The 18,754-nt window shown below is 42.5% G+C and overlaps 1 protein-coding gene and 3 pseudogenes across 2 annotated transcripts in view; 2 read left to right on the top strand and 2 right to left on the bottom strand.

The window, feature by feature from the left end:
- Window positions 1-1,046: 1,046 nt before the first annotated feature.
- LOC114207934 (alpha-enolase pseudogene) lies at window positions 1,047-2,398 on the top strand (annotated as a pseudogene).
- A 2,821-nt stretch (window positions 2,399-5,219) lies between these two features.
- LOC114208095 (proline-rich protein 11 pseudogene) lies at window positions 5,220-5,948 on the bottom strand (annotated as a pseudogene).
- A 1,334-nt stretch (window positions 5,949-7,282) lies between these two features.
- On the top strand, window positions 7,283-8,383 carry LOC114207853 (forkhead box protein H1 pseudogene; annotated as a pseudogene).
- Window positions 8,384-10,573: 2,190 nt separating this feature from the next.
- The window catches only part of WDR47 (WD repeat domain 47), a 65,308-nt gene continuing 57,127 nt past the window's right edge, over window positions 10,574-18,754 (bottom strand). For both annotated transcript variants that reach the window (XM_028102071.1, XM_028102072.1), the window contains exons 14-15: window positions 13,618-13,836; window positions 10,574-10,750 (exon numbers count right to left, since the gene is read on the bottom strand). In XM_028102071.1, the coding sequence (XP_027957872.1) occupies window positions 10,608-10,750; window positions 13,618-13,836 (362 nt within the window). In that variant the 3' untranslated portion in view covers window positions 10,574-10,607. The remainder of the gene's footprint in view (window positions 10,751-13,617; window positions 13,837-18,754) is intronic.

Genomic DNA, 18,754 nt, shown 5'->3' with positions numbered 1-18,754 from the left:
ACCTTAACCATTTTCAAGTACACAGTTCAGGGTCATCCGCAGCATATTGGGCAACCACCACCACCATCGCCTCCAGAACTCCTTCATCCTGCAAAACTGAAACTCCACCCGTGTAAACAATTCATCATTCCTGCCCCCCGCCCTTCCCTGGCCCCTGGCAACCACCATTCTATTTTGTGTCTCTATGAATTTGACCACATGAGATGCTTAAGTATTTGTCTTTTTGTGGCTGGCTAATTTCACTGGGTGTAATGTTCTCAAGTCTCATCCCTGTTTAACTTGTCAAAATTTCTTTCCTTTTTAAAGGCTGAATAATATTTCATTGTATTGTGTACCACAGTTTGTTTATCCATTGATCTGTTGATGGACTTCTCACCTTTGGCTATTGTAATGTTGCTATGAACGAACGTGAGTGTGCAAATGTCTCTTCAAACCCTTCTTTCAGTTTTTTGGGGTATGTATCCAGAAGTGGGATTGCTGGGTCATATGGTATTTTATTTTTAATTTTTTGAAAACCACCATACTGTTTTCTACAGTGGCTGAACCATTTTTTTATATGATTAGCAACAGTTTAATGAAGCCATAGCATTTACAGGATTCTCAAATGGAAACAATATAAAACCTGTTATAAAAATTAGTAAAAGATGCAAGGTAGAACACGTTTTAATACTGGTACAATGGCAGTAGCAGCTTTACAAGTATTTACAGGATTTCTATAACATTTCTTTATCCTATAGCATTTTTATGAGGCATTATTCCACAAGAATGATCAAATCATCACATCATTTAAATTAAATTGAGACGTACAAGGTGGTTTATTAATATTACAAACATTAAGTGCCCCATAAAATATTGTTACAGATAAATACTCAAATGTTTTATTCTCAGTGACCATTCCCTTTATTCTTGCATAATATAAATGTAGCTAGCAGGTTTTTAAAAAAAAAAAAAAAACTAGAATCAGGTGGCTTAACGCTCATCCTCCATGCCTGCAGCATCCTCTGCTTCTTTCCCAGGCAGCGCTATCTGGCAGCCAGAAGGTCACCATGTCTGTTCTCAAGATCCACACCAGAGAGATCTTTGATTCTAGTGGGAATCCCACCGTTGAAGTTGACCTCTACACCTCCAAAGGTCTCTTCAGAGCTGCTGTGCCCAGTGGTGCCTGAACTGGTATCTACGAGGCCCTCGAGCTCCGGGACAATGACAAGACCCGCTACATGGGGAAAGGTGTCTCAAAGGCTGTTGAGCACATCAATAAAACTATTGCACCTGCCCTGATTAGCAAGAAACTGAACATCATGGAGCAGGAGAAGATTGATAGACTGATGATTGAGATGGATGGGACAGAAAATAAATCTAAATTTGGTGCAAACGCCATCCTGGGTGTGTCCCTGGCTGTCTGCAAGGTGGGGGCCATGGAAAAGGGGGTGCCCCTGTACCGGCACATTGCTGACTTGGCTGGCAATGCTGAAGTCATCCTGCCGGTTCCGGCTTTCAACGTCATCAACGGTGGTTCTCATGCTGGCAACAAGCTGGCCATGTAGGAGTTCATGATCCTGCCCGTTGGTGCGGCCAACTTCAGGGAAGCCACGCGCATCGGAGCCGAAGTTTACCACAACCTGAAGAATGTCATCAAGGAGAAATACAGAAAAGATGCCACCAATGTGGGGGATGAAGGTGGCTTTGCACCTAACATCCTGGAGAACAAAGAAGCTCTGGAGCAGCTAAAGAATGCCATTGGGAAAGCCGGCTACACCGACAAGGTGGTCATCGGCATGGACATAGCTGCTTCTGAGTTCTTCAGGTCGGGCAAGTATGACCTGGACTTCAAGTGCCCCGATGACCCGAGCAGGTACATCACGCCTGATGAACTGGCCAACCTGTACAAGTCCTTCATCAAGGACTACCCAATGGTGTCTATCGAGGACCCCTTTGACCAGGATGACTGGGAAGCTTGGCAGAAGTTCACTGCCACCGCCGGCATCCAGGTGGTGGGGGATGATCTCACCATGACCAGCCCGAAACAGATCTCCAAGGCCGTGGGCGAGAAATCGTGCAACTGCCTTCTGCTGAAAGGGAACAAGATCGGCTCCATGACCGAGTCTCTCCAGGCGTGCAAGCTGGCCCAGTCCAATGGCTAGGGCGTCATGGTGTCGCATCGCTCTGGGGAGACCGAAGATACCTTCATCGCTGACCTGGTGGTGGGACTTTGCACCAGGCAGATCAAGACAGGGGCACCTTGCCGATCTGAGCGCTTGGCCAAGTACAACCAGATCCTCAGAATTGAAGAGGAACTGGGTAGCAAGGCTAAGTTCGCCGGCAGAAACTTCAGAAACCCCCTGGCCAAGTAAGCTCCAGGCGGCACACCCCGAGTCCTGCGGTCCTGAGTCGGCTCATTAGATCTCGCCCCCCCCCCCCGCCCCGGGCAGCTCGAGGCCCCCAGCTGAAACTGGCCGAGGACCCTGCCAGTTAACTGCCCTCCCCCCTCCCTGTGATGTTCTCACTGCTTCCTTAGAACTGCTGCAGAAGCCAAACTTGACCATCTGGAACCCTGCTGGAAACCCTAACTCTGTAATCGTGTGATTGGCCCAAGTCATTGTTTTCTCACCTCACTTCCACCCAGTGTCTGGAGTCATGTCTGTCTACTTTATAATCTTGAGGTGTCCACAGGAGAAATCCCCAGTGGTTTTGTGTGCAGAATAAAAAGGCCTCAGTGACCCGTAAAAAAAAAAAACAAAACTAGAATCATATGTTTCTTAACTTCACTATCTGTTTAATTTTCATTCATAAATGTGTTATAAACATAAATGTGGGTCTCATAAGAACAAAACATCATCCCCAGGTCTGTTTTCCGGTCTGGTGACTTCCCACAATACTCTATTTGGCATCTCAAAGCAATATTTCTGCATTTCTTGGCATCTCAAAGCAGAATAGGTATTTCTGAGAAGTTACTAAAATATCTTTTTTAGCCTATGCTAACCAGGGGATATTTCAAGGATATCATCTATGTAGCTGCTTTCTGTCAGGCTCGAAAGTTCAGTCAAGATCAAAACCCCTTGTTTCCTATGCATGAGGCTCTGCTATCCTTATTCTTGGAACTACGGTGGAGGTTATCAGCTTCAAAGCTAATCCGGTGCCTTCAGTCACATTCCCCCTAATGACAGGTCCCCTTCCTTCGTGATACTTAATGCATTAGTGATGGCGATCTTGGCTGAAGCTATAGTAGTGTCCGCTGCTCAGTACATACATCTGACAAACAGGGGGGTTCCTAGAAATACTTGGCAATTTTGTAGGGGTCTGACTTATATAGGGTTGCCAAATAAAACACAGAATGCCCAGTTAAACTTGAATTTCAGATAAACACTGAATATTTTTTTTTTAGTATAACTATGTCCCATGCAATATTTGGGACATAATTATACGAAAAGAAACATTCATTGTTTAATGGGACATATTTATACTTAAAAGTTATTTGTTATTTATCTGAAATACAAATTTGATTATCATGTATTTATAATTGCTAAATCTGGCAACCCTGGACCGGCAGGGAAGAACCTGTGTTTTTGCACACAGGGGTGCATTATTCCTGTTATTGACTCAACAGGCTATTGAGGACAGGGAATTAGGTCTCACAGTGAATCTGCTATGGACTTCAGAGAATCCTTCAGGGCCTTGTGGAAAATACAAGGTTCATGTTGAGGTCCTCGTGAAACTTATATTTAGCTGGATAAATGTGGACAACAGATATCAAAGTAAGGAATATCTCAGACTTCAGTGAGCCAGATATAATCACCTACCTAAGATGTTAGAAATGATACATTCTAGGGACACCTGGGTGGCTCAGTCGTTAAGCATCTGCCTTCGGTTCAGGTTATGATCTTGGGGTCCTGGGATCGAGCCCTGCATCGGGCTCCCTGTTCAGCAGGAAGCCTGCTTCTCCCTCTCCCACTCCCCCTGCTTGTGTTCCTTCTCTGTGTCTCTCCCTGTCAAATAAATAAATAAATAAAATCTTTAAAAAATGATACATTCTAATTTTTAAGATTACATTGGACATTTTGCTTCAAATCCTTTTGGAAAATAACTGGGTCTGGATGGGGGATGGTCTAACCTCTTGATTAGTTTATGAACAGAAATCAAATCTAGAGGGTCTTTTTTACCGATCAGGTTTGTAGCACTTAATGCATTAGCTTTACAGGATGAAATACTTTTTTAAAAAAGATTTTATTTATTTATTTGACAGAGAGAGAACCCAAGTAGAGGGGGAAGCAGGCTTCCCCACTGAGCAGGGAGCCTGACGTGGGGCTTGATCCCAGGACTCAGGGATCATGACCTGAGCCAGAGGCAGATGCTTAACCGACTGAGCCACCCAGCTGCCCCCAAAATACTTTTCTTTTTAATTACCCAAGAATATTCAAGATGAATGGGCACCAGGTTCTTTTCTTTCTTTTTTTTTTTTTTAGACTTATTTATTTTTAGAGAGAGGGAGAGAGCGTGTGGAGTAGCAGGAGAGAATCTTTCAAGCCGACTCTCCACTGAGCAAGGGGCCTGAACCAGTGCTCAATCTCACAACCCATGAGATCATGACCTGAGCCGAAACCGAGAGTCAGACACTGAACCAACTGAGCCATCCAGGTGCCCCACCAGGTTATTTTCTTAATGTTAGAACTATACCTGTTGAGTAAAAATTAGCTCTCTAATTAAATTTGAACAACCTCTCCAACCTAAATTGGGTAATTCCAGGATAAACATCACTTTGGGGATTGCATTTTCTCATCTGTTCTCTTACTGATCCTGCAAACTAAAAAATGTCCAAATACCACTTAATACCACAGTATGAATGGGTTCCAAACATACTTTAATTCTTCAAGTGGAATTATATATAATTATTTATACAAACCCTACTACACTAAAAAAAAGATTGAGATGATTTTATCTGAGTATTTTGTGAACCACCACATGCAGTGAGGTTGGCGTCGGTTTTGTTCAACAAAGCTGCAGTGGCAGTCTGAGTTGGACTTCTAGGCTGATCGCCTGGGTGGCTCAGTCGGTTGGGCGGCTGCCTTCGGCTCAGGTCATGATCCTGGAGTTCCGGGATCGGGTCCCCGATCGGGCTGCCTGCTCGGCGGGGAGTCTGCTTCTCCCTCTGACCCTCCCTGCTCTCATGCTCTCTCTCTCTCTCTCTCAAATAAATAAATAAAATCTTTTTTAAAAAAAGTGTGTTCTTTCATTTCAGTAAGATCTTTAACTGTTGTCTGCATGGGTCCATCTTTTTTTAATGGTCCAGCCTGAAGTGCCTTAGTACAATCAGAATTTCTGAGCAGCCAAGGTGCCGTGGGTGATGGAGGTACCGGCAGAGAGGAGGCGGAGGGAGTAGAGGCAGAGATGGATGAGGAGGAAGGTGGGTGGCTGGCTGTGGCAGTATGGGAGGAAGTACAGCTTGGGATTCTCCCGGGATGGTTAGAACACAGGCAGGCACATTGGTAAATTGACCACTTGTGTGACACATTTGACCACAGCTTGGACAAGGACGAGTTTTCCAAGATGGTCTTCAGTGCCTCCTGGAGTTTGCAGAATTCACTCTCCAAAATGCAAAACTGTTGTTTCAGACTGTGAAGTTCTTGGTGGCAATAATGGTATGGAGAGATGATGTCTTTCAAGACTTCCTAAACTCTGGGCCATGCAGTTCTGCCACCAGCTGTATACAGACCACACACTATGTGTCCTAAGTTTTACTGTACCCTTGATATTGGGAAATCAGAAGTTCCAGTTTGATTTTAGCCAGCTTCTGCTAAGGAGTGTTGCTATGGAAGGAATAGCCACTCTTTCTGGTGACGGTGGCAGAGGGGAAGGTGTAATTAGCTTGAACTGAAGTGGGAAGCTTCTTTTCTTTTGAATAATCTTTTCACTTCAGCTTTTAGCTTTTTTCTTCATTGTTTGAACTTGGGCATTATTTCAGTCTAAGAGCCTGGGGCTTAGATGGAGTTAGGGTAGTGGCCTCTCCCTTGCCATTATGGCTACAGCATTTTACATTGCCACCGGTAGTACACAAGAGTTTCAATTTCTCCACATCCTCTCCACTACATATTATCTTGTGTTTTTGATAACGACCACCCTAATGGGTATGAGGTGGTATCTCATTGTGGTTTTCATTTTCATTTCCCTGATGAGTAGTGTTAAGCATCTTTTCATGTGCTTATTGGTCACTTGTCTATCTTCTTTGGAGAATGTCTATTCAAATACTTTGCCCATTTTTTAATCTGGCTCGTTTTTTGGTTGTTTTTGTGCTGTAGTTCTTATATATTCTGGATATTAATCCTTTACCCCATATATGATTTGCAAATATTTTCTCCCATTTCGTGGGTTGTATTTTCTCTCTGTTGATTATGTCATTTGGCTTATTACAGTTAAAAATATTTTTTAAAATAAAATTTAAATCAGACATCTGACACTTCTGTGGGGAGGAGCTAAGAATTTCTGCACCCCCTCATCCCTACTCTCCTTCCCCATACTCCCACTGAGAAGGGTTCAGAGACTGTCGATACTTCAGTTCTCTTGCTTTCTCTTCCACATGAACCTCCAAGAATCTATTCACCTCCATGGAGAAGACAGTGTGGAGCCATGGGGAAAAGGACATATGCAACCGGGTAGTTATTACAATAAGTAATATAATTTCTAGTGCTTATTATTGTCTAATGCACTGCAAAATGAATTCCATACCCCACATATAGGAGGATCTTAAAGTTCTCTCCTTGAAGGTAGAATAATGTTATGAACATTTTTGTTTTACCATGAAGTTCAGCTGGTCTGTATCAAGAAATGCTTTTTTCCTAGTTTTAAACTTAACACTAATGACCTGCTGTAATATCTGCAATGTATGAAATTAAGCATGAAAGTAAACTGAAGAGGAGACCGTGGCATACTTTTAGCAGAATTCCCCTCTGCAAAGGTAGGAAAACTGTGTATCTACTGAATATACACAACTACAACTAATGAGATTTCATTTCTTTCTAAAGCACTCAGTTCAACATCTTTGTTGTCTAATTTACAATTTATATATTTTGCTGGACTTTTATTAATCAACTTTCACAATATATCCAGGTTGGAAAGTTCTTTAGATCTTGAATCAGACAGACAGGAGACACATAAAAGTCAGGCAGTTGCCCAAGTGTTAAAAAGTAAGTTAGTAGAGGGCCTCAGGCCCCCAGCCTTGCCTCACCACACTGCCCCATTGCCTTGCCTCCACGGGGCCAGGCCCCTGCCCATGGTGCGTGCCTCCCCTTGCATGGGGCCCTGCAGCAACCCACGCCTGGGGCTTCCTGGGTCGGAGTCGTCCTCCCAGACTCCCAAGAGGAGGAAGAAGAGATACCTGCGGCATGACCAGCCCCCTACACCTACTTGGCCATGATTGCCTTGGTGATCCAGGGCGCACCCTCCCGCAGGCTGAAGCTGGCCCAGATCATCCGTCAGGTCCAGGTCGCGTTCCCCTTCTTCAAGGAAGACTACGAGGGCTGGAAGGATTCCATCCGCCACAACCTCTCCTCCAACCAATGCTTCCGCAAGGTGCCTAAAGACCCAGCGAAGCCCCAGGCCAAGGGCAACTTCTGGGCAGTCGACGTGAGCCTGATCCCGGCGGAGGCGCTGTGGCTGCAGAACACGGCCCTGTGCCGGCGCTGGTAGAGCAGGGGCGTGCGGGGAGCCTTCGCCAAGGACCTGGGCCCCTACGTGTTGCACGGCTGGCCCTACCGGCCGCCCAGTCCCCCCGGCCGCAGCCCAGTCCCCAGTCGCCACCCAGTGAGGGCTTCAGCATAAAGTCTTTGTTAGGGGACCCCAGGGAGGGGGCACCACGAAGCAGCCCAGGTCCGGCAGGCTCTGGGCACAGTGGGGAGAAGGTGGTGCCCACTCCACCCCTGCCCTCTGAGAGGCCTCTGTGCCCCCTCTGCCCCCTTCCCGAGCCCATGAGAGCAGATGCGGAGACTTCCCAGGGTGAACCAGCAGGCCCTCGCCCCTCTCCCCTGAGCACAGAGCCTGGCCCCTCCACTTACTGCAGGGTTCTCCAGATCCTGGGGGACTGTCCAGTGGGGGTGACAGGGCCTCGCTTTGGGGGCAGCTGCCCATCTCTTACTTGCCCATGTACACTCCCAATGTGGTAATGCCCTTAGCTCCACTACCGCCCACACCCTGTCCCCAGTGCCCACCTTCAACCAGCTCAGCCTACTGGGGGGTGGCCCCTGAAACTCATGGCCCCCCAGGGCTGCTCCAGGATCTAGATGCCCTCTTCCAGGGGGTGCCACCCAACAAGAGCATCTATGATGTGTGGGTTAGCCACTCCCGAGATCCAGCTGCCTCCACCCCAGGCTGGCTACTCTCCTGGTACAGCCTGTGAGGCTCCCAGGGCAGGGGAGCTTTCCTCTCCTATCCCTTCCTGCCACCACTGGCTTGTTGGGGAACCAAGGCCAAGAGGTCCAAGAGGTGTCTGTGGCCACGGCAGCCTTGAAACACCAGGCACCAGCGGTGCCGAGAATCCACCATGTTTATTGGACTACCCCACAAAGGGCTGTGGTCTAGCTAGGCACCACCCTGGCCCTGACGGTCAGTCATGCCTCTCCTACCCCCCAGAGGCAAGAGTGGAAAGAGTGGGGGCTTTCCTTGCAGCAGCCCCTTCCTGATCCCACTTTCTCTGTCGGTTTATCCTTCTTTCCATCCATCCATCCATCCATCCATCCATCCATCCATCCATCCATCCATCCATCACCATGTGTCACTTCCCCTCCCTGGCTCCGGGCTGTGGGAGAACCTAAATGGTGGCTCCAGCCTGAAGTCCTGTCCTCCCTCATCTGCCTAGGAATGAGGTAGCAGCACCTTTTTGGGGAAAGGAAATCAAAATTCTGCTTGGTTTTGGTGGTGGTAGTGGGGAAGATAACAGTAAAGAGTAGACAAAAAAAAAAGTAAGTTAGTAGAAGAACTTTATAAGTAATCTCTATACCCAACATGGGGCTCAAACTCACAACCCAGAGATCAAGAGTCACACACTCCACCAACTGAGCTAGCGAGGCACCCCAGTAGAAGAATTTTAGAAAGAAATTTAAGAAATTGATTGTGGGGGGGCGCCTGGGTGGCTCAGCCGGTGAAGCATCTGTCTTCGGCTCGGGTCATGATCCCAGGGTCCTAGGATCGTGTCCCACATTGGGCTCCTTGCTCGGCAGGAAGCCTGCTTCTCCCTCTGCCTGCTGCTCTCCCTGCTTGTGCTCTCTTTCTCTCTCTCTGACAAATAAACAAATAAAATCTTAAAAAAAAAAAATTGATTGTGGGGTTCACCCACTGGACCACACCACCTCCAAGTAAACTGGAAAAAATAACACTCTAAATTGAAAGTCACAGACACTGAGGAACAGGAATATTTTTAGGGTGTCAAGAGGTCTTTATTGAAATAATAGCACAGTAACACTTCTAATATCCTTTCCACTTGTATACAATAGATTAAAAATGCTTGCTACATACAGTGCACAGACAGTTCAATAATTAGAACCAACTCAACTGCATTTGAAATAAATAAAATAGCCTATTTAATAATTTAAAGTAAAATTACTGTACAATATGAAAATAAAGATACATAAATGTTAGGATCTACAATGCCATAGGAATAAAATCATTATTCTAATTACACAAAACAGTGCAAGAAACAAATCCAAATAAGCTTTTGGAGTGCAAAGTTTAAATTTTTCCATTTCAAATTATCATGCAGACATAGCATTTCAAACCATGCTATAGTCTATAGCAAAGTTTTTAATTTTAAGAGGAAAAACGCTAGCTAGTAAATTTACTGTACCATCAAGTGTTGCATCACAAAATGCTGCCGCTCTGCTTCTACAGTACAGTTTAGAAGGGAGGTATCTTGTTGCATTCAAAAAATTGAAATTGACAAGTTTCTGAAGCAAACATATTTACCTTTTAAGCCTGAAACAAAATAATGTGACATAATAGTAATTATATCCCTGGGTTTAAGAAAAAAGAAAAGGCCAATACCACATCATGAACTAAGAAGCAGTTTTCCATCCATCTTTAAACTCCATAATGATCCTTAGTGAAAATAACCATGTAACTTTTGAGAGACATATAAAATCCTGACCTCTAGCTGACAAGTGATATAGTATCATGGGAGTGTGAGAAAAGTAATTTCTGAACACGTATGTTTAATCTGTGTAGAACTTGGCTGCATTACATGTAATAATATGCTTATAGTTCAATTTCAACGTGTATATAAAACTGTTATTTAGGCAAAGACCAAGGAATGCATTTAATACTAAACCGTAAACACATCGTCCACCTTGACTTGGAGTGCACACTGACAACATAAGAGCTCTTCTGCAGATTTTGGCAACAAGACTACATATAGCAGGTCACAGCAGCACGAGCTCACATGGAAGACTGAAAGCACTGCAGAATACCACCACCCAACGGTTCCTATCAAAGGGATACATGGTAATAAGGGGCCTCCTCGTGCTAAGCCACTTTTCCGATCAGTCTATGTTCTTCAAATTTGTAATTTTCACAACTCAGTAGTCTGAAGTCTCTGTGCTTTCACTGCATAGACTGACACTGGGTGCACCCTATCCATTGTAAGTCCAGAGAGTTACAGTTCTGTCTGCAGAGGATGACAGGAAGGAAAGGTCCTGGGTGTGCCATCTGCACTGAATCACTTTGTCCTTGTGCTCCCCCACCACCATGATAGGAAGCTGTTTAGTGAGGTCCCCTAAATGGAAAAGAGAGACACTGATTTACAATACAAAATATGTATAGATTTCACAGACTTCCTGGTAACTTGAAGGCATTACAGTATACAAAGCCCTAAACTATATTAATACCTTTAAAGGTTTAAACAGGGATAAGTTCTTGAATACCTATACTAAGTAGTGTTCGGTAAAATATACACAGCAACATTTGACATAGCTGCCATTCTCTCCTTTAAACTCTCTCAACTTGACTTCCCCCTGACTTTGGTGCCACTACACCTTGGTCTCCTTTGCTGGTTTGCTGCTCCTCTACCAGGAGGCAGCCTTCAGATTTCCTGTTCCCTTTATACCCACTTCCTATGAAATTTCATCTAGTACCGTGGTACCATGGCCATTTGTGTACTTACAACTACACATTTCACCTCCAACCTTCACTTCTCACCTGAGCGCCAAACTAGTATCCAAACAGCTATCTGACATCTCACTTGATTGCCCGATAGTCATCTTAATTTGTTTAAACCGAACTCTTCATTTTCTTGCCCAAACCTGTTCCTCCTCCTACCAATTAATGGCACCATCTGGTTGCTCATACCAAAAGCCTAGAAATCAGCATTCCTCTCACTCCCTAAATTTAATCTAAACAAATTAAAATTATATCCTAAATTCAGTCACTCCCTATCACCTCCACCTCTACCACCCTAGTCCAAGCTACCATCATCCCTCACCTGAACTATTCCAATAGCCTGATCGTTACACTTATATTTACACTTATAATCCATTCTCCCTACATAACTCAAAACTATCTTTTAAACGATATCAATAGATACCAGATCAGATCACTCCCCGTTTTTAATATTCCAAAGGATTCCCATTATGCTTTTTAAAAATGTCTATAAAACCCTGCCTCTGATTTATTCTTGTCTCTCCCTCCCCTAGTTCTCTAAGTCCCAGACACACTGTCTCCTTGCAGTGTCATGAACATGCTGAATTCACTCCTGCCTCAGCACGTCCTGGCCTGGCTTGTGCCTTATCATTCAAGTCTCTGCGCAAATGTCACTTCCCTAAAGAGACCTACTCCAGCCTACCTAAAATAGCCTCTCCATCCACACAGTCACTCTCTCCCACTTCGCTAATTTTTTAATAGCACTTACCAATACCTGAAATTACAACATTTATTGTTTACTTTTTATTTACCTCCAAAATGTAAGCTCCATCAAGGAGGAAGTTACCTGTCTTATTCATCTGTCTGTCCTTACTTGATAGAAAATAAATATTTGCTTACTAAGTATTTAAAAATAAAACTAGATGCTGAAGACATAATTACACCAATTATACACTAAGTATCTTAAGTAAAAGCTAAGAGGAGTTACATAATGCATATTTTAACATCTACCATCACTGAACTCAAAATGATTTTGTGTAATAAATGTTGATTCTTTCAAATGTTTTAAAATTACTTAATAAAATAAGACTATTCACACTTGATTTGTTTAATAACTTGCTATAATTCACATCAATACAGTACGAGTAATTTGTTCAGTAAATACTATAAAACTAAAATTTGAAAAATGTTATAAAGTTGATTACACCAGATAAACAACAACAAAAAGATCAAAATAGCCATAAAAATCCAAGAGAGCACAGGCAGTAATTTCACTGACATTGGCAGTAGCAATAGTTTTCCAGATATGTCTTCTAAGGCAAAGGAAACAAAAACAAAAATAAACTACTGGGACTATACATCAAAATAAAAAGCTTCTGCACAGCAAAGGAAACAATCAACAAAACAAAAAGACAACCTATGAAATGGGAGAAGATATTTGCAAATGACATATCTGATAAAGGGTTAATATCCAAAATACATAAAGAGCTTACACAACTGAACACCAAAAAGCCAAACAATCCAATTAAAAATGGGCAGATGACATGAACAGACATGCCTCCAAAGAAGACATTTAGACAGCCGAAGGACACATGAAAAGATGCTCAACATCATTAATCATCAGGGAAATGCAAATGAGAATCACAATGAGATATCATCTCACATCTGTCAGAATGGTAAATAAAAAACACAAGAAACAACAGGTGTTGGTAAGGATTTGGAGAAAAAGGAAAGGAACCCTTGTGCACTGTTGGTGGGAATGCAAACTGGTACAGCCACTGTGAAAAACAGTACGGAGGTTCCTCAAAAAATTAAAAATAGGATTACCATATGATCCAGTAATTCCATTACTGGGTATTACCCAAAGAATACAAAAACACTAATCCAAAAAGATATATGCACCCTTATGTTTATTTTAGCATTATTTACAATAGCCATGATATGGAAGCAAACCAAATATCCATCAATAGATGAATATACAAATAAGATGTGGTATACACACCATACACACAAACAATGGAATATTAACACATATATACACAATGCAATATTAATCAGCCTTAAAAAGGAATGAAATCTTGCCATTTGCAACAACATGGACGGACGGTATAATGCTAAGTGAAATAAATCAGTGACAGAAAGATAAGTACCATATGATTTCACTCGTATGTGGAATTTAAGAAACAAAGAAAAAGAGACAAACAAAAAAAAAACAGACTCTATAACTACAGAGAACAAACAGATGGTTACCAGAGGGGAGGTGGGGCAGGGGGGGATGGGTGAAATAGGTGCAGGAGATTCAGAATACAATTATCTTGATGAGCACCAGGTGATGTATAGAATTGTTGAATCACTATATTGCATACCTGAAACTAATATAACACTGTACATTAAATATACTGGAATTTTAAAAATAAATTTAAAAAAGTTATATATGGATTAAAAAAGAGATCCAAAACAGAATAGGAAAGACTACAAACAAGGAAGGAGGTCAATCTCCCTCACCTTGTAGGTCTGTCACCTTTATTTTCATATCATAGGATCCTGTTAGCAAGTAGTGAGCTCCAGGAGAGAATCGAACAGAGCGAACATCACTGGAATGAGGGTGATAACTTTGTACCATTCTTCCTCCTCTTATGTCATACAACATGCAGCTAGAATCTTCTTGTCCTGTGGCTAAGAGACGGCCACTGGGATCTACAGCCACAGATGCCACTGCACTACCTGTATAGAAGAAAGAATAAAAGTTTCATATGGAAAAATCAATACAGCTAAACTACAACAGCTAACTATGTTCACTGACCCAAACACTAAAAATTTAATGTAGCTTATCAAAACTGTTAAGCAAAAATTCAAATTAACATTCAACCAATAAACACTTGCATCCTTTTTAGAGACAAAGTATGAGAAATGAGAAAGTCTGTTTTTTTGTCACTTGGGGGAATCCCCTGGGACACCATTACTTATAGTGCAATAGATGAGCCACTTTTCCTAAGGCAGTGCTATCACTGCGGGCTAAGTGTCCAAAACAGTCCCATAGCAAGCTTAGAGTCTAGTTAGGGGAACAAGAAATTAAACAACAAAATATGTTTTAGGACACAGTGTAGGAGATGTCTCTAAGCAATACAGCAGTAACTGCCAAGAGAAACTAGATGAAAATAAGCACTGAGTCCACATGCTGCAGCCCTAAATCTAGACCGTGCATATTCAATGGGGGCAATAATGTGTGCCCAGGGGGTGCAAAATGGTTCTCAGGAGAAGAAAAAATCTTAAACATTAACAATAGTTTGTAGTCCTCCAAAGCTTAACCCCACCCAATAAAATCTTATTCCTAGTATTTAATGTCTCTGGTTGGGAAAAAATTTAATTAAGTTTTTCTCCTTGCATGTGCGGGGGGGAGCAATAATGAAAATAAAATTGAAGAACACTGCTCTGGACATGGTAAAGAGTCTGCACTTTAACCTAGGAGCAATCAGAAGGCACTGAAGCACTGCAAGGTATGATGGGCTTTGGTTGTTGTGTGGACCATGGACTGAAGGGGGCAAAAGTGGGAATGCAGTGTACAGTAAGGAAGCTCTTGCAGTGGTTAAGTTGAGAGGTGGTGGTGTTTTATTCCAGAGTGGTGGCAATAAAAATGGAAAGTAGTAGAGGGATTTAAGATAAATTTTGGAGGCTAAAACAACACAATTTGCTTATGAATTGGTTCTTGGAGGAAAGGAGAGAAAGAAGGATCCACGGAGACTCTTTCTGGCATGAACAATGGGTGGTAGCACCACTTAGGTGAGGAGGTCTGAGGTAGTTTTGTTTGAGAAGAGAAGTCATGATTCAACAGTTTAAGACATGTTAAGTCTGACATATCCTCTAAGATATTCAAAAGGACATCTCAAGTAGGTGGATTAGAAATATGAGGTGGCATGTAGAAGAGGTTTGGGCTAGAGATAAAAATTTAAGATCTGTCAGCATAGAAATTACACTTAAAGCTGGGGGAATAGAATGTACTCATGTAGAAAGGAAAGAGACAAGGACCCACAGACAATCAGACAACAAAAAGAAATAAAAGGCATCCAAATTGGTAAGGAAGACGTAACTTTCACTATTTGCAGATGACATATACGTGTATATATATAAAGAGAGAGAGAGAGAAAAAAACCTGAAAGACTCTGAAAAACTGCTAGAATAAATGGATTTAGTAAAGTCATAGGATACAATATCAATGTACAGAAATCTGTTGCATTTTATACACCAATAATGAAGCAGAGGAAAGAGAAATTAAGAAAACAATCCCACTTACAACTGCACCAAAAATAGTAAGATCCCTAGGAATAAACCTAACCAAAGAGGTGAAAGAGGTCTGCTCTGAAAACGATAAAACACTGATGAAAGAAACTGAAGACGACACAAAGAAATGGAAAGACATTCCATGCTCATGGATTGGAAGAATATTGTTAAAATGCCTACACTACCCAGAGCAATCTACACATTTAATGCAATCACCATCAAAATACCAATAGCATTTTTCACAGAACTAAAACAAACAATTCTAAAATTTGTATGGAACCAAAAAAGATCCCAAATAGCCAAAGCAATCTTGAAAAAGAAAAGCAAAGCTGGAGGTATCACAATTCTGGACTTCAGATTATATTACAAAGCTGTCATCATCAAAACATTATGGTCCTGGCACAAAAATAGGCACATAGATCAAAAGAACAGAAAAGAAAACCCAGAAATGAACCCACAACTATATGGTCAATTAATCTTTGACACAGCAGGAAAGAATATCCAATGGGAAAAAGAAAGTCTCCTCAAGAAATGGTGTTGGGAAAACTGGACAGCCACCTGCAGAAGAATGAAATTGGATCAGATTTTTATACCATACACAAAAATAAATTCAAAATCAATTAAAGACCTAAATGGGAGACCTGAAACCATAAAAATACTAGAAGAAAACACAGGCAGTAACTTCTTTGACATTGGCCAAAGCAGCTTTTTTCTAGATATGTCTCCTGAAGCAAGGGAAGCAAAAGCAAAAATAAACTGTTGGGACTACATCAAAATAAAAAGCATCTGTACAGGGAAGAAAACAATCAACAGAACTAAAAGGCAACCCATAGGATGGGAGAAGACATTTGCAAATGACATATCTGATAAAGGGTTAGTATCCAAAATCTATAAAGCACTTACTCAACTCAACACCAAAAAACCAAATAATCCAATTAAAAATGGGCAGAAACACGAACAGCCATTTCTCCAAATAAGTCATACAGGTGGCCAACAGACACACAAAAAGATGTTCATCATCAACTACCATCAGGGAAATGTAAATAATGAGGTATCACCTCACACCTTTCAGAATGGCTAAAAGCAACAACACAAGAAACAGTATGAAGGTTCCTCAAAAAGTTAAAGACAGATAAACCTACCCTACAATGCAGCAATTGCATTACTAGGTATTTACCCAAAGAATGCAAAAACAATCAAAGGGATACATTCATATAAGATTATATGTTTAGGGGAGGCGGAGCAAGATGGCGGAGGAGTAGGAGACCTGGATTTCCTCTGCTCTCAGGAATTCAGCTGAATAGGGATCAAACCATTCTGAACACCTACGAACTCAACAGGAGATCAAAGAGGAGAGTAGCAACAACTCTCTGAACAGAGAAGCAACTACTTACTGGAAGGTAGGGCGTGCGGACAAGTGAATCCAAGGCGATATTCGGGAGGATAGACGGCGGGGGAGGGGCCTCCGCCGGCCGCTTCTGGCAAGTGCTAGAGCCGCGGAGCACAAAATCGGACCTTTTAGAAGTTGGCTCGGCGGAGGGACGTCGCTGCAGTGGCTAAGCGGGGGGGTGGAATCCTCCCGGGACAGTGTGGTCTCAGGACCCTTGGGGTCACAGAGAGACCGGGGGTGCCTGAGTGCGCCAGAGCTCCCAGGTATCGGAGCAGGGAAGCCGGCTGCAGATACGGAGCAGAGTCGCGGGCTCTCAGCTCGGGGTTGCCATAAACTGTGATCTGCGGCCCAGTCGGGGCACGGCTCCCCCAGCAGGGACCCAACAAGCAGCAGATCCGGGGAGACTCCCCTTCCTTCCCGGGGAGGAGCGGTGCAGGAACGCACTGCAGGGATCTGCTGGGTTTGGAGACTCAGCGTGGGGTTGGGTGCCAGAGATAGAAACGCTCGGTCACGGGCCGGGTGAGCATGGAGTGCGGCCGGAGACCGGGGACACGGAAGTGACTACTTTTCTCTGGGGGCACACTGAGGAGCGGGGCCCCGAGTTCTCAGCTCCTCCGAGTGGAGATTGGGAGGCCACCATTTCTGCCCTGGTCCTCCAAAGCTGTACCGAGAGCTTGCAGGGAACAAAAACTCCTGAGAGCAAACCGGAGCAGCTTCCTTAGCCCGGACCGACAAGGGCGGGGCAATTCCGCCTCCGGCAAAGACATTTGGAAACCACAGCAACAGGCCCCTCCCCCAGAAGATCAGCACAAACAGCCAGCAAGCCAAGACCAAGGTGATCGATCAAGGAGAATAGGAGAACTCCAGCGCTAGGGGAATACTGCACATAGATTCATGGCTTTTTTTTTTTCTTTTTTTTTTTTTTTTTTTACCAGGATTCATTATTTCATCAAAGTTAATTTTTGTTGACTGTTTTTTTTTATTTTTCTTTTTCCCTTTTTCAACCAACATCTTATAAATCCCTTTTTTTAAAAAAAAAAAAACATTTTTTATTTTTCATTTTTAGAGTCATATTTTATCCCTTCATAGTAATTACCCTTATTTTTGGCATATATATATAAGTTGTTCTCTCTTTAAAATTTTGAGGTACAGTTTCTTCTAACAGATCAAAATATACCCTAAATCACTAGTGTATGGCTTTGTTCTAGTCTCCTGCCTGATCATTCTCTCCCTTTTTCCTTTTTTTTTTTTTCTTAAATCTTCTTTCTCTTTTCAAACAACTTATCTTACCAAGTCTTTATAAAATCTTTTATAATTTTCATCTTTACAGTCATCTTCCATCCCTTCATTGTATCAACCCTTATTTTGTACATATATGTCTTTCTTCCTTTAAAATTTTAGGAGGCACTTTTTTCTAACAGACCAAAATACGCCCAAAATCTAGTGTGTGGCACTGATCTATGCACTAGCCTGATCATATTTGATCATATTCTGCCTTTTTTGTATTGTTTTGTTTTTGTTTTTATCTTTTTTTTCTTTTTCTCTTTCTTTTTTCTTTCTTTCCCTTTCTTTTCCCCTGGTTTCAGGTCTTTTCTGATTTGTATACAGTATATTTGCTGGGGATGTTGTAAACCTGTTAGCATTTTGTTCTCTCATTCATCTATTCTCCTCTGGACAAAATGACAAGACGAAAGAAATCACCTCAGCAAAAAGAACAAGAGGTAGTACCGTCAGCCAGGGACCTACTCAATACAGACATTAGTACAATGTCGGACCTAGAGTTCAGAATCATGACTTTAAAGATACTAGCTGGGCTTGAAAAAAGCGTGGAAGTTATTAGAGAAACCCTTTCTGGAGAAATAAAAGAACTAAAATCTAACCAAATCGAAATCAAAAAGGCTATTGATGAGGTGCAATCAAAAATTGGGGGCACTAAATGCTAGGATAAATGAGGCAGAAGAGAGAATCAGCGAT

Source organism: Eumetopias jubatus, unplaced genomic scaffold (genome assembly GCF_037043125.1).
Source record: "Eumetopias jubatus isolate StellerSeaLion01/CBP00866 unplaced genomic scaffold, mEumJub1_p1.0 scaffold_4, whole genome shotgun sequence".
Lineage (NCBI taxonomy): Eukaryota > Metazoa > Chordata > Mammalia > Carnivora > Otariidae > Eumetopias > Eumetopias jubatus.
Note: the sequence above shows the minus strand (reverse complement) of the source record. Positions and strands in the feature narration are given on the sequence as shown.